The 17537-nt window shown below is 35.1% G+C and overlaps 1 protein-coding gene across 1 annotated transcript; it reads right to left on the reverse strand.

Moving 5' to 3' along the window:
• Nucleotides 1-203: 203 nt before the first annotated feature.
• LOC131030716 (laccase-4-like) lies at nucleotides 204-2469 on the reverse strand. The gene is made up of 6 exons (XM_057961609.2): nucleotides 2359-2469; nucleotides 2102-2253; nucleotides 1751-1995; nucleotides 1520-1648; nucleotides 443-1414; nucleotides 204-337 (listed from the first exon to the last, which is right to left on the reverse strand). Exons 1-6 carry the CDS (start codon nucleotides 2464-2466, stop codon nucleotides 204-206), a joined length of 1740 nt encoding a protein of 579 aa, XP_057817592.2. The 5' UTR covers nucleotides 2467-2469.
• Between the last annotated feature and the right edge of the window lie 15068 nt (nucleotides 2470-17537).

Below are 17537 nucleotides of genomic sequence, written 5' to 3' on the forward strand. Positions count from 1 at the left end.
GGTCCATGTGGAGATGTCTCTGTCATAGTAATTCAACCAAGGTCTCATCACTGATATATTCCAAAGCATACTTATTGATACACAAATATACTGATATGTTTCTCTTTATCGATCGTTTGCAAACTACTTTGGACCAGCACACGATTGGATGCAGTCAGATTTTAGGAAGCACAAATTGAATAGTCTAATTGAAGGATGAATGATCAACAGGGGGGAAGATCTTTGGGAGGAGGAAGAAGAGATTGAGATCTGCCACCATTTCCATTTAAAACAACCCACGCCATCTTCAATCCCCAGCTGGTATGCAGCTCGAGATGACAATGCATGAACCACACTCCTGCAAAAAACATACATACAATCGGATATATGTTTATACGAAAGAAGCACAAATCTTTGAACCAGATGAGCGATTGAAGCTAACATTACGTAATGATATTAATACCTGGATTATCAGCTAGGAATCTGAGAGCCACCCAACCTCCACTGGGAACTCCAACTGTGTTTCTCTCCGGAGGATCCACCAGATTAAAGTTAGATGGGTCAGTGCTTGCATTGTAGTTTCCCATACCCTGACCCACTATGAAGAAGTTGAAGCCGTGCAGATGCAGAGGATGGCTCTCGAAGGTCGCAATGCTGGTGTCCTGCAGAACTAGCTGTACGCTAGTGTTAAAGGGAAGCACTTCGACTCTGGTGTCGTTGAGGGTCTGTGTGTTGTTAGGCGGCGTGCCGGTGTAGTTGAAAGGAAATGGCGGATTGTCAGGGAAAGTGGTATTGTAAACTCCATTGGACTGATTAAAGTAGTATGCTTGAAGAAGAGCGGTGGTGGGAAGAATGAAGGATATGTTGTTAATGGAGGCTGCAAATTTGGTACCGTTGGGGCCTTGACATGTCTGTCCTTGGGGACACGGATTTAGCCCCAACCCGACTGTGAATAGGAACTGTTTATCCATCTTCTGAGGGACAGCTGCTGCAGGAAATTTCGGATTGCCCAAGCTTCTCATCTTTTGGCTAAAATTGGCGGCAAAGGAGGTATCGTTGGGGGCTGGAAGCGTCGGTTTCATCATAGGAAGAGAGGATGAGGATGAATTAACTGCTGTCGCATTGGAAGTTACATACTCTAAAATTCCAGCACTGGTTGAGTTATCAAAAGCTGCTGTTCCCGTAGCGAATGGGCCTGCTAACATGAGGAATGTGGCATTGGGTGGCTGAGACATAGCTGTCAAGAGGACGTTGGTAGTCTGACCGGGAGTGATGAGAATAACATTGGTTTGAAAAGGCTTGACATACACAGCATCCGCTTCTACCACAGTCAATGTGTGGTTGGCTATTGCGAAAAACAGGTCACTATTGAGTGCAGCATTAACTATACGCAGTAGGTAAGTTTTCCCAGGGTTCACTTTGAGCCTGAATGTATCTGCATTACACAACACAGGAAACCTTTGTTACATTTACATTTAAACAAATGAACAATAGCGACCAGTCTAGTTATGTTTCATCCATTTTAATACCCCGCCCTCACCGTTGGTAGAGCAGTTATACATAAGTCCAGGGAGCCCGTTGATGGTATATGCATCTGACACATTAGCTTGCGCACCACTTTGCATTGCTTGATTGATAACAGTCTCAGTGTCTGCATTCCACCACTCCCCTGCAATTTGCAACACATTATCAACAGCAGTATTTTCATTGTAAATTTAGGACTATGTACGTACAATGGCAACACATTATCAACGAGTACTGAAGGGCATACCGAAAACAATAGGCACTTCCTGGTGTGGGCGAGGGAATGGGTAAGAAGCATTCTTCTTGGGATAGATGATAATGGGCCCATGTATGCTTGCTCGCAACCATGAGATGTGGGCATGCCACCACAGTGTTCCTCTCTGCCTTTTGACAATAAACTTGTACACATAACTTTGCCCGGTTTGAATTGGACACTGAGTGACATAAGCAGGACCATCCGCCCATCCAGATCTAAGCTGCCGAATTCCATGCCTGAGCGATTCATAGGAATTCATTAGGTGCACCCACTAAAGGGACATCAGCATATAATATTATTTTTATTAAGTAAATAACTGAGTAGCGGGAGCAGAAGAGATACCAATGTATGCTAATATTGTTTTTAACATTATTTGTTACTTTGATAACCACGCGATCTCCTTCTCGAGCAACTACTGGAGGCCCCGGATATTGCCCGTTGACAGTCAAGAGAGCTTTCGTGGTGCAAAGACGAGTCACATTCGTCATTTGGATCTGTGGATATTTAGAACAAAGAATCAATCACGGCTATCTGTAAAAATTTAATACTTTCCTAAACAATAAAACATTCAACTCATTCCATAGAATTATATAACCCACAGTGAAATTGTAGCGCCGTGTGATCACAGCATGTTTCGCTGAAACAAATTGAATAGTGAACCACAATGCCAAAAGTGGCAGCACGAGGCGGCCATAAAATGTCTGCATTGCTAGAATCGTACAATACTTCCTCTTTCAGAGTCTGATCACAACTTAAACAGGCTAAAATGCCAAATTGTTTCTGAACTGAGATGTGAAAATCTGTTTCTTTGTGTTTGTATATATAGATACACGAATTAAATCAGCTGTTGTTGGGTAGGTTGGTAGGCAATACTGATATTTTAACACGAGTATAAATCGACATGAACAAGTATTGTTAGCGACTGTATTAATCTATTTCATTTTCTTGACTTTTAATGATTCACATGTACTCTTCGTCGTTTTTGTTTGTTATGGAGATAAGGTGGGGCTTTCTATCCGGAGTGGCAACCAAGTAAACGATTCGCCCGATGAATACACCATCTTTTCCATTGTCATTAAAATCCATGAAATGTAAACCTATTTTGGTATACCAACCACTGCTCATATTTTTGTTATTGGGAATTTTTGAGTTACTGGGTTCACATCCGTTCGTTCCAGACTGGTCTAAGCCTCCACTCCCGGTCTTCGAAGCAACATCGTTTACCCATGCGGGACTACGAAACTTTAACTCCTTTTAGCTTCTAGGATCACATGAAATGATTGCATGATTAGAATTTCAGTAAACATAAATCAAACGAGACCACTCCTAAAAACACTCTGATGTTTTCTCAATCTTCATTTATGATTGTCATATCTACATGATGCCAATCAACTTCAAGCATCCGATCTTGCTCATGGATGTGACGATATAGCTCCTATATATATTTTTAGCTCATTGTTAATCACACACCACACCCTAATTTCCCAATGGAAATTACTGAGCCCCGTTTTGGAGGTTGGTCTAATCCTCATTCATTTGAATTAGGTCCTATATTTGTGCATGTGTGGTCCCTTCATTGGAAAACCATAGTTATGTTAATAAGTGATTTGAGAGTGTTTGTTTTCGCATATAGATTTCCCTTGTGTTTCTCCCATGCCTGCGACATTCAGTCTAACCTCCTCACCCAAAGTTATGATTCCTAGGCTACCTTCTACGTTAGTAATTTGAATACACATGTAATTAGTGTTTATATGTCACAAATTAAATTTACTATAATGTTCAATGTTCATGTTTGTGGGTGTGCCATGAGGTCTTGTTTTGTGAGTAACAAGTCAGAATCAGGGCCAAGTGGCTAAATAAATTGGTTTGCAATCGATTTCATTCTCCTCATTTTTCACATATTAGTCGATCTAGTTGTGATCAATGTTAATCATAATATACATTCAAAGCCCTTATCCTAACCCATCTCATGTTCTAGTGAGATAGGGATTTAATAAATAAAAAATGATAATTGAAAAAGATTCTAGTGTATTATATGTTGTCACACAACCAGTGTTTCTTTTGTATCAATACATGTGGCTAGAGCAGATGATTAAAAATGCAATTATAATACTTCTATGAGTCTTGACATAAAATAATGGAGATATACAACTACAAAAATGTGCATTATTAAATCTTTACTATACTAATATAAAGTGCATCCATTCATTTACAATTTATATGTTCAATTCTCTATAACACTAAAAAAAATTACTATACCTTAGAATTGGTTTAGTGACCAATTATTTAAATGAACTACTAGTTCATATAGATATATCATTAGATCTATCATTTATTAGCGTTTAGCAACTCTTGGGAGACTTGGTACTAGGAAATTGTTAAATATTCAAGGAAAATTGTGATGTCCCACTCACAATTAACTATTATTTAACAGTCACATTCAAAAAATTGTGAAAAACGTTTTAGTAATTTCATTCATCACTCCTATAGGTCTAGCATGAAATGAAGTGAGGAAACCTAGAAAATATATTGCAAATAGAATCTAGATATTGTCTTAAGTTTATCATGATCTATGATAGTAACCACAAAAATAATTAGGGAAAAAAAACCCATTTCATTCATTTTTACTTCTTAAATATACGTCATTTTGGCTAAAATATATACCTTTGTGGCACTTGCAAAATTAAATTTGGTGATTGTAGGGGCTTATCAACCACTAATGGAATCACGAGCATTGCAAAAGGATAGGCGACATTTATTAGAGATATTTAGCATGCTATTATTCATTATATCTCTTTCTATAATTAAAATAATTATTTTAGCTACGCTTACTTGATATGTTAGATCTTTTTTCCTATTATGAACCATGTCATATTGTTGGCACAATAGTGAGCTTTTGAAATATGGACCACACTTTTGAATGGTTTGAAAACTCATACACCTTGTAATTCTTTTGCCTATGCATCTTTATTTGATTTTAAATGGTGATTCAAAGTGTTTCAAAGCCTACATGAAATCGATAATACCTATTCACATCATCTTCAGTTTAGAGCATTTCCCCTCACAGAATCATGTTGAGGATTTATAAGGTTCTTAAACCTTCATATTGTCCAAAACCAATACTTGCTTTTTTCTCTCTTTCATGTCAAATATTTTGTAAACATTTTAACTTGATGCATGAGACACTTCTTCATTGTTTGTGTTTGCATATTGAGAGTATTGAGGTAAACATCCCTTAAAGTAGGTGGATGGACGAAATCCTGACAAGTTGATAAGCATATAGGAAAGTTAAACTCCTAGAAGGAAGCATGGGGACCGAGGGAATCTTAAAAGTCCAACTTTAAAAGTTATTAAAAGGGCCTTTGAATATTTTAGAGGATTGAGGAAGGTATGAAGGGAAGGCCAAGTCTAAAGGTTGAAGAAATAGACTTAGAAAATGTTCAGAGGACAAGGGATTAGGATATCAATTTTAACAGGTAAATGGTATTTGGGATGGGAATGTCCAATGGTCCAACTTGAAAGACTCAATTTTTTTTAAAGGTGATGTATTAGGAGGTTAGGATTGACGAGAAAGATGTGACATAAACTGAAACTTTGAAACTATATGAATTTGGCAAACATAGAAAACATCGAGGAAATCAAGTAGAGAGCTCTCATACTTAAATTTTATGGAAATTTGATATTTTTTAATATATGAGGGGATTAAAAATAACTACAATAAGTTATAAATCATAAATTAATACCCACATAGATGTTTCTTAGATTGATTACAAGTAATGGGTCAAATAGGGTTAAACATACAAAAGGGAGGGGACTCAAGAAGTATTGTGGGATCACCCGTGAAGAGGGACAAGAACAAGAAGAGGAACAAGACACAAAAGGAAAGGAACGACAAAAATCTAAGTAAAATTAGAAGAAGAAGGTCAATGAGAAGGAGAAGGAAAAGTAGAAGAAAGGCAATAAGAAGAGGAAAAATTACATGAAATTAAAATATCTAATACAAATATAGTGTGGTATTAATAGTAGGTCAAATAAGAGTATATCACAGAAGATAACATAAAACATTTTGAAGAATAAGTATCTGATCATTATACCTATTTCATTATTACAATATATTACCCTTTTACATGAATATTGTGACAAAATATGTAGCTTGATAATTCTTCTTGCCAAAGAGCTTCCTTATTTTTGGCGCTAAATTTTTTTTTGATTTTATGGTACTTGAATATTCATGTCAAACACTATATTTTTTTGTTGGGCACTGGGGTCACCATTCGTATTTTCCTTGTTGACCTTGGTGGCCTCTACAATATCCCTTTTTAAAGTAATTAATGCATTTAATACACTGCATGAGTTCTATGAACACAAATTTCTAAGTTAGTTTAGTGCACTTGTTCCCTTGAGTTGAGTAGTCCTACAAAGTGGGGGAAAAATTTAGTGTCGTAAACTACACCTAGTGCATTAATGACACTTATGCAATAGGCTCGGTGTGTTTATAATAAAAAATAATAATCAAGATACTATCATTCCAGCATCATGGATTTTAAAGATGAAGCATTAGCAACCCCTAATCCAAATGTGGGATTGATTTGGTCAAATGGGAGAGTGGTGAGCATACATGTATGTAGCGCACAAACGTCCCGAAATGATTTTAGATTTAAATTGGATATATTCTACATCGAGCCTCTTTTGATGCATGTCCCTTCTTTTGGGCACATTCAAAATGGCTATTCCCACTCATTTTGAGCAGAAAAACTCTTCTTTCTCTTTCATTTTGCAACATTCACACTCTCGGATATCTATCTCTCACACTAGTAATAAAACTCTACCAAAATCTGCACTCATGAAAATAAAAAACAATTATTATCTTGCTTACAATCGTGCCATTATTTCAAGAGAGGGGTCTTTCCTATGTAATGTTTTCCTTTCTCTCTTATCTCTTGTATGTATTTTTTTTCAATATAACATCATGTCACTAGTCTCTAAATGTATTTATTATCTATTTGAATTAATCAAATTAACATTTTATCTCAAATAATAGTGGGTTTCCTCCATTAAGAAGAGTTTGTTTCTATTGCACAATCTAATCTTTTATTTTATCCAATCTATGTATCTAGTTGTCTATGGAGGTATAAACATAGAAACAGGGGTTTGAATAAGGCAAACCCCTATACAACCCCAACATGTTGCCCTATATGAGTGTGTGTTGGTGATGAATAGTTTCATAGTGCATGAGATTCTTTTTGGTGTGACTTTTGGTGCTTTTCTATTTTTTGTTTCTACATATGACACCGCAATGTGTAGATGTCCCTCTGGCACATTGGTATCCAAGGCTAAGGCTTCACCAGTTCATGGGTAAAGTATGCATTTATAGAGATTTCTTTTTCTATAATCAAAATATTTTGACTATTTGATATTCCTTTCTTATGTAGTATTTTATGTTTATAGACATAGTTTAGTTTGTTTCCTTTCTTCCATATCAATCTTCTTGGCTCACGAGAGTGAAAATTAAGTGATGTATCGAAGGTTGGTTTCCTACACAAGATATTTTCATCTCAACGGTAGTAAATACTCTCCTCTACACTCTCTTTTTTAAACATGATAAATATCTAAGAGCATTTGAAGAAGATTCCGAAGTACAATGGAGGCTTCATACATTCAATAAATTCCTTAATCTAGCAATTCCTTTTCATTTAAACCTCCTTCAAAATTTGAAGGATTAAATTGTAGCTTCAAATTAATCCAGGTGATGGCCTTGATGAATATCTCCTCTCTTTGATCAAGCCTGAGTTGATTCACATTATCTCCCCCTTCAACAGTATACTCTTTGACATTTTCATTGACGTCCTCTATATGGGCTCCTCTTCTCTGAGACATCTCCAATGTGTCCATTTTCCATATTAAACCTCTAACTATGTCTGTAATATCGAGCTCAAAGCCTCTTTGTCTTCTTCCTCTTCAACCCTTGTTTCTATATGTCATATTGGCTACCTATAGGTCTTCTTCTTGACACAAATGAACTTCCTCTAATCCTACTTGATGCATGCCAACTTACTAAACAGAATTTCAAATTGGGTATGGTTTATTATTAAGGAAAAAATGGTTTTGAAGGGATCTGAAAACCCTGAGTACAAAGAGCTGCAAATGGAAAACACATAGCCAAACAACAACACAAAAATTACCTAGAATACAGAACCCTAAAATAGTAGGCCAACAAAAGAAAATATAAAACCTAACACAAATTCTTCAGGGCTTTAGCAAACTCAACTTTCATTTGTTCCATATTTTGGGTAATGTTCATCAGATCTTGCAATTCTATGTTTGCTTTAGCTCCCTAGCGTTCTTGAGATGTCCATGGGTTTGAGATGATGGACCTACACTATCATCCTTATTCTAGTTACTCTTCTCGACTAGGTTGATATTAATTGAAATGTTGCCCCCAAACTTCAAAGCCTACATAGTCTACCACTGATTCACAAAAGTTTTATCCCCTTCTACATTGCTGTGAATGGTTTTAAGGCTCATGCTAATAGATTAGTGAGGTTATAATTAATTCTCTTCATCTTGGCTTCAATAGCCCAAGTCTACCTTCATAGTCTTCAAGTGAGCAACATATTTGGTCATGTTTTCTAAGATAGAGAGCATTTTGTCTTTTTCCTCATAAGAGATCACATTGTCAACAGGATCCCTAAACGAATATCGACCATCACCTTGCTCCAAAATAACCACTTTTCTTTTAATGGATTGGATGTTGATATTAACTTGATTGATTTCTAAAAAAGGCTCTTAGGAAATCCTAAACTAGTCTACTATGGCATCCCTATTAATACCCAAAAAATAGCTAGATTCCCAGGGTCACTTCCAAGGAAAGGGGACTATTTTTAAAGATCCCTAGGAAAGGGAGGATTATTAATTCTCTCTTGATTAGCATAATTAAAAGATCAAGGGGAAGGGGAACTCCCAAGAAGCCTTCTCCTCCACCCATCACATTCTCCCTTTCGCCCAAAAAATTCTCCCCTTCCAAATTTTGGTTCTTGTCAACCTCCTCAGCATCTAACTCCTCATCAAGTCATCTAGGAGAATCATGCATGTAAAATTATTTAATTTAACAAATCTTTCTTTTTATACTGAATTTAATGAGATTCTCTTTTTCTTCTCCTCTGACACATTATTCTTGTTTTACTTTGAGGAAGTTTCATCCTTTGTTTGCTAGTCCTCATCCTCTGAATCATCATCACATTCCCCTATATTTCTCTACATACCCTCCTTTGACACCTATTCACCGAGTGCAAAGGGGGATAACCTTGATATTTTCACTTAGAGGAAAATGGGAGGGCATTGAATTGTTCCATAATTAGAAGGATCGAGCCCTCATGAAGATTAGGGTTTCTTTGCTTCTTATTATGTTCTTTAATATTGGCTTCCAAGGATGATAAGAGATAGAATGGAAACAAACGAAGAACTTATTTCTAAAGTGTTTAAGCCGAGAAAAATGACCACCATAGATTTTGGTAAACCACCCATCTAAGGTAAAATATTGTATAAGGACCTTAGCCACACCCACCCAAAGGGGTTTAAGGGTGTCTACTTGGTAAGAAATGTTTGAATTGTTGACAAGATTCAACCCCTCTCCATATTTTAGAAAGGTTTTCACCATGGACTCAGAAGATTTTGCCCTTGAAATTGTTTGTTCCTTCCATAGGCAGCCCAATAAGCTCCACAATCAACTCCTTTGTGAAATCTGAGCTTTTATTGTCATTTCAAAAAAATAAAGTGCATCCATTATCTACCAAAAATCTTTGTTACCTTTGGATCAAAGCCATGAGGATTCTCTAAAAAGGGTGTAACCCCACATTAAGTAAAAATCCACAAATTTTTCTCTTTTATGTGCATTTCGTCAGAGGAAATGCGCTCCTATTGATGTCTCTCCTCCTATTATGGATCCCACATATAAAATAAAAAAGAAATGCCTACCCCAACAACAGTCATAATCAAAGCCCTAAAAACCCCACCATGAATGTCATCAGAGGAAATGGACTCCTATTGATGTATGTCCCCCGCCATGATGGAGCCCACACATAAAATAACAAAGAAATGCCTACCCCACAATTGACCACCCAACAACATAGTCTCAATTGAAGCCCTTAAAAGCGCTATTTGAAATAAGGAAATCTAAAAACCAAGAAACTGGGTACTAATATCACCCACAATCCAACTGGAAATAGTTAGCTAGTGAGCACCAAGGGGGAAAAATACCTAACTATCATCATTAAAACATATCAAATAATGAAGAAAGGATAGGTTGAAAAATATAATCACCCACATAGACAAAAACAAGTTAACCAAGGTGGTTAATATTGTTAAATATCCAGGCAACTGAGAGGGGCTTGAATTAGTTGAAAAACATAAATCAATTTCATGTAACCCTTTTGCACATCTGGAGTAACCAATAGAATTAATTAAGATAGATATAGCATGAAAACATAAACATACAACAAATCACACAATGAACACTAGATATGATGTGGAAAACCCAGAAAGCGAAAAATCACAGAGAATGTTAGTTCTCAATATAAAATATTGGTTTAGGTGACACCAGTTAAGGTAATTTTTACAAAGGGTTTCTCATTGTTAGAATACTCACTTCAAGAGGGCTCATTGCCCAGAAAAAAGGTCGACTACTGAAGAAACAAAAAATGAAAAGAAAGAATCCACCATTGAATCTCAATCTGAAACACCAGACTACTTCTGGTAGCTCAGTACCAATGCACTCTCACATATTGCCAAAAATCAGATCTTTCCTTTCCAATATCGCATTCAATAGAAATGCGACACTTTTTCTATATAAATTCATTTAGATCTTTCTTTTATATAAATACATATATACATGTATATATGTATATATATATACATGTATATATGTATATACATGTATATATATACATGTATATACATGTATATATATACATGTATATACATGTATATATATACATGTATATATATCTACATATATACATGTATACATATATACATGTATATATATATATGTATATATGTATATATATATATATATATATATGTATCTATACATGTATATATACATGTATACATGTATACATATATCTATACATGTATATATACATTTACACATGTATATATGTATACATGTATACATGTATATATACATGTATAGATACATATATATATGTATGTATATATATGTATATCTATGTATATATATATACATATATATGTATATATATACATATATATGTATATATATACATATATATGTATATATATACATATATATACATATATATATTGTCTCAGGGAAACATAATCTTCTAAATCGGCCAAGAGAGAGTTCTAAAATAGGTCAACACTAAACCTTATTGTGGTGGGAAGGAATCAGAAGTAAACCATACCACAATGGAGAACAATTGTCAGATCAAAATGTTACATCCATTATAAATTTTGGACCCGAAACATGACTTACACTACACCAAAGCTGCTACACAACCTCAAATTCTAGACTTAATCCAGACCCAAAAATCATTGCCCAATACAATGAAAATAAGAATGGAATCAAGATACACATGAATACAATTAATCAACACCATATCTAATAGACAAAAATATCTAGATTGACAGATCAACTCAATTAACCCATGTTGAAACATAACTTCCAGAGTACCAAAGGTTTCAGGAGTTCATCTTTTGGATCACCAACACCAAGGACATCAAAAATGTTGATTTCACATCCATCTGATAAACCTTGAAATCCTTATAAGCTACAAAAGCCAAAAGCATCCTAATTTCCTCCATCCGAGCAACCAGGCCATATGTCTCGTCAAAATTAATCTCTTCAATCAAAGTGTAACCTTTACAAACCAATATTTCTTTATTTCTCATAACATTTCCAGCTTCATTGAGCTTGTTCTAGAATACCCACTTTGTTCCAATCACATTCTTATATGTCATTTTATTAACTAGTTCCCATGTTGAATTATTCTCAATTGTGTCCAACTCTTCTATCATTACCTTCATCCAATTCTGATAATTGCAAGCTTCTTCTGTTGTTTTCAATTCAATCTCTAAAAGTTAACATAACAAAACTTGTTCTTGAGCTGCTTTGCTTCTTGTGATAATTCCTTTGTTTGTATCTCTGAAAAAACGGTCCACTAAATGATTCTTCTAAACATATCTCAATGTCTTAGATGTAGAAGTTGAAGCTTCCTAATCTTTCTTTTCTTCTTCTCCTTCTTCGATCTTCTCTCCACTTTTTCTGTCGGTCGATTCATCAGACTCATAACCTACCAATTTGTCAGACTCTTTAGAAATGTATTCATCAACCTTCGCATTTTCACTTTCAACAATCTTGTTTAGCCTTATATTACAACGCTGATATGCTTTCCTCTTTGTTGAATATCCTAGGAATATGCCTTCATCTTCTCTATTGTCAAATTTTCCAAGATTATCTTCATCTCTCCGGATGTAGCAGTTTCTTCCAAATACCTTAAAATATTTCACTGTCGACTTTCTACCATGTCATAGCTCATAAGATGTATTTCCATGTATTTTCTTATATAAAATTACGTTAGGATTGTAGACTATAGTATGAAATGCTTCTCTCCAGTAGACTTCTCTGTTGATCACTATTTTGGTTGCATCTTGAATTATTTGGTTCATCCTTTCCACTACACCATTCTGTTGCAGTGTTCTAGGGGAAGATGACTATTTTCTAATACCATGTCTCTCACAAAAGTTGTTGAACTCTTCCGAATTAAATTCTCCTCCTCTATTAGACCTCAAACACTTAATTTTTCTATCAACTTCATTTTCAACTTGAGCCTTAAATATCTTGAATTTCTCTAATGCTTCTAGCTTCTCTCTCAAAAATGCAAACCATGAAATTCTAGAATAATCATCAATCAACAACATGAAATGCTTCTCACCTTGTATACTTCTTGTTTTGGTCGGACCGCATAGTTTTGTGTGCACTAAATTCAACAACCTAGTGGACAAGTGCTCTAAATTATTTTGTATTTTCCTTTCATCTACTTCAAAGTTTACATTCTCTACAAATTTTGTTGGTTTGGTCGAACTCGGTAAATCTCTCACTACACTTGATGAGCTAATCTTCACCAAGTTGTCAAAATTGATATGACATGTCCTTTGGTGCCAGAGTCAGATATCATTGATCTAAGATAACAAACAATTGTTTGCATCTCCTTCCAAGAAATACATGTTCCACCAATCTTTTTCCCTGCTACAATAACAATTTCAGATTCTTTCTAGATCTCACAACCATCATCTTGAAAAACAATGTTGTAACCATTTTCACACATTTGTCCAACACTCAAAATATTAAGATGAAAACCATTAACATAGTAAACATTATCAGTATTGTTCTTTCCATCAAAAGAAATAGAACCAATCCCACAATTTGTGTTGTTTGATCATCTCTGAACCTAACAAAACTACCATCGTACTTTTCAAGTTTCACAAACTTACTTTAGTCATGAGTCATATGATTTCAGCATCCACTATAAATCAATCATTCATTTCTATCTCTTCTAACATGTACAACAGTAGCAACCACCTTAGGAATATCAATCTTTGTTACATCTCTTTTTACCAAAACAAGCAATCACCATCTTCATAATTTAAATCATCATCTAAAATACCAACATCATCTTTGACATAATAGGCTCTCTTATTAAATTTTCCTTTACCTTCTCTAGACCTTTGTCTTGAACCTTTTCCCGAACATCTAGTAGCAATGTGACCAATCTTTTCACATCTAAAGCATTTAAAAGGTAACATACCTTTGTATTTGTCGGTGTCTCTCTTCAGTTTTCTCACAAAGCTTGCTTTCGTCTCATCTAAAATTTCATCTTCTGGATCTTCGTTAGATGCTTTGAAGGTAGACTCGATCTTAGCTTTGTGTTTTCCAAGCTTACCTCTCTCAAATCCTAATAGAGTACCATAAGGCTTCACTCTTGTAAATTTCTTCCGATCATAGGTTTCTTCATTAGTCAAGATCTTATCATTGTAGCTTTCTGGTAGGGACATTAGAATCTTCTCAATTATGTATTCATCCAACAAGCTGACACCAAGTTCTCTGATTTCATTTACCGCACTATCAACCTTATAAAAATCGGTTGTTATATCTTCTCCTTCTTCCATTTTCAAGTTCTCATATCTGTGATTAGTTTTTATCTTCTTTGATAATTTAACTCTGTCACTTCCTTCATAGATATCTCTCAACTTTTTCCAAACCTCATGAGTAGTATTCAATGAAATAATCATTGTCAATTCAATCTTTGATAAAGCACTAAACATAGCATACCGTGCCTTTTCATTCACTTCATAAGCTTGAACCTTATCTAGAGTACTAAGACCATTTTCCGATTGAATATACTAAGTTTCCACTGCTTTCCAAGTGTTGTATCCCAAAGAGATCAGGTAGCCTCTAATCTTTAATTTCCAAAAACTATATTCGGATCCTTCAAAAATAGGAATAGTCAATTTATGTGCCATTGGATCAAGATCTACCTCAAGCAGATAAGCTCTTCTCCAAGTAACCAAATCTCTGATACCAATAGTTGAATATCCGAGCAACTGATAGGGGGAATGAATTAGATGAAAAAATTAAATCAATTTCTTCTAACCCTTTTGCATATCTATAGTGACCAATAAAATTATTTAAGAAAAATATAGCATGAACATATAAACATACAATAGATCACACAATGAACACCAGATATAACGTGGAAAACCCAAGAAGGGAAAAACCATAGAGAATGTTAGTTCTCAATATAAAACACGGGTTAAGGTGACACGGGTTAAGGTGATTTTTACAAAGGGTGGCTCACTGCTAGGATCCTCACTATGAGAGAGAACACTACCCAGAAAAAGGCTCACTATCGAAGAAATAAAGGAATAATTTAGAAAAGAAAGAATCCACCACTGAATCTCAATCTGCAAGACTGGACTGCTTCTGATACCTCAATACCAATGCACTCTCACCCATTTCCAACTATCAGATCTTTCCTTTTCAATCTCGCATATCTTCAATAATAATACCATATTTTTTTATATAAATTCATTCAAATCTTCCTCATATATATATATATATATATATATATATATATATTATCTCCAAGAAACATAATCTTCTTAGTTGGCCAAGAGTGAGATCTAAAATAGGTCAACGCTAAACATTCTTATGGTGGGAAGGAATGAGAATTAGATGATACCACAATGAACAATAATGATCATATCAACATGTTACATCCATTACAAATTCCAGAACCAAATCATGGCTCATACGCTACACCAAACCTCGAATTCTGGACTTAATCTATCTCCAAAAATCATTGCCCAGTAAAAAAAAAGAATGGAATCAAGATACACATGAATACAATGAATCAACACCATATCCAATAGATAAAACTATCCAGATTGCCATCAACTCAATTAACCCATGCTAAAACACAACTTTTATAGCACCAAACGTTCCAAGAACACATCAACTGGATCACCAACACCAAGGACATCAATGACAACCATTATGTTGACTTTGAAATGACAACCAGTGATAATCATCATCATCACATTTGCAACGAATATCAAGTTTCATATTGTCCTCAATGTTAGGGGGAAGAGGGTCAATCCCATTCCAATAAAATCCTTGTCTTTGGAATGCACCAATATTTTCAAAAGCATCCGCAAGAGAATTACCTTCCCTAAAAATATCATAAATATACAAACTATCAAAATCCTTGATAATGTTTAACACAACCTTCACCAAATATTTAATGGAACAACTTGAAGTATGTAATAAGTTTAAACAATTAATTATGTTGAGTGAATCATCCTCAATCTAAACCTTCCAAGAACCAAGATCAAGAGCTAACTTGAAGGAATTAAAAATAGATGAGGCTTCAGCCAGGTGGTTGGACTTGATTCCCAAAGGGAGTGCCATTTGCAAAAGGAGCCTGCCATAATCATCACTCAGCACACCCCACAACTAGTTGGCCCAGGATTCCCCTTAGCTGCCCCGTCAAAATTAACCTTCACCGAATCAAAAAATGGAGTAGACCATTTAACATTAGTTCTAGAGGTTTTAACATTTCCCAAAGTTCTAGAAATATCAAAATTTGAACCCCAATTAATAGGAGACTACTGATCTGAAGCATTAATATATATAGGAGGCAAGCCAAGATTAACATCCTTAAGTACAATCTAGAAATTATCCTTTACAACTGTACGAATCCTCTAAAACACCACCTTAAAAGGGAGAAGTACATCCCTAAAGACACAGTTGTTTCTCTTGTTTTCAGATCTACATAGACACATGAGGCATAATCAAAGACCAAAGTAAATTCAAAGATAGATTAAGAGAAGGAGGGGACCAGTGAGACCACATCTCCCCGACAGAGGAAAGGAAGACCCAATTAAAATTCTAGGTGGCCAAGATAAGAGACCAAAATTATCTGGTAAAACAACACTCCATAAAATGATAATTGACACTCTCTATTTATGCAAATAACAAAGAAGGCATTTATTAACAGGAAAAATACCATGCTTACAAAGGTTATCCAAAGTAAGAATCTTAGTTTGAATCAAGAACCAGAAAAAGATGTTAATCTTAAGAATCAACTTACAATTCCAGATTGAAAATCCCATAGAGAAAAGGTCAACTTAGGATGATAGGGAAGGGAAAAGGCTAAGGTGGAAAAAAAAAATCCAAAGGGTGGAGGCCCCCAAATAATATGATCTAGAAAAGAAGCCATGAAAGGAATATGCTAGAAGCTCAAAAAATTGGAGCTCACCTAGACCTCGATCAATCACTAAGGTTCCTTCGACTATCATTAGTAAAGTAATGCACCATCTTATCACCAAATTGGGCCAAGAAAGCCTCCCTAATTGGTCTAAAGGAAGGGACCTCGAAAATAGGGGAATCTCCAATCCACCAATCATATAAAAATTCAATGCTCCATCCATTCCCTAGAATCCATCTAATACCCTCAGAGAGAATACATATGGCCTTGATCAAATTATTCCAAAGCACCATCTTAGTAGGGTGAGAAAGAGCCTCCAAGAGTTGCCCCAAACCAGGCATGGCCTGGGCATATTTACAGCTATAATCTTACACCAATCCAAATCTCCAAAGAAAAGTCTTTGTAATTACTTAGCTGACAAAGCAACATTGAAATCCTCAAGCTTTTTGATACTCAAACCACTAGATTTATAAGGCAAGCAAACTTGGTCCAAGAAGCCAAATGAATACATTTACTATCTTCTGTGACAAACAAGAGAAAGCATTTCTAAATATTTTCAATTCTTTCATAAAAAATTGAGGGAGTTTTAAAAAGGTTCATAGCATACACCAAAATATTCTAAATCAAATCCTTGATCATTTGAACTTTACTCGCTTGACTAAGATGCATAACTTTCCATCTAACAAGTTTTGAATTGAATCTATCAATCAACCCATTCCAAAATAAATTATGAATCACATTACTATGAAGCGGGAGACCAAGATAAGTTGTAGGAAGATCCTCAATTTTACAACCCAAAATATCAACAATTCTTCTCTGTCTAAGAATAGGAGTGTTAAATAAGAATAAAGAGCTCTTCTCAAAACTAACTTTTTGACTCGAGTTAGATTCATACCTAACAATATAGGCTTCAAAGATCTTACTTCTCTAATTCAAGAGTATCTCAAAATCAAAGTATTATCAACAAATTATTAATGTGGAGGGCA

Source organism: Cryptomeria japonica, unplaced genomic scaffold (genome assembly GCF_030272615.1).
Source record: "Cryptomeria japonica unplaced genomic scaffold, Sugi_1.0 HiC_scaffold_332, whole genome shotgun sequence".
Lineage (NCBI taxonomy): Eukaryota > Viridiplantae > Streptophyta > Pinopsida > Cupressales > Cupressaceae > Cryptomeria > Cryptomeria japonica.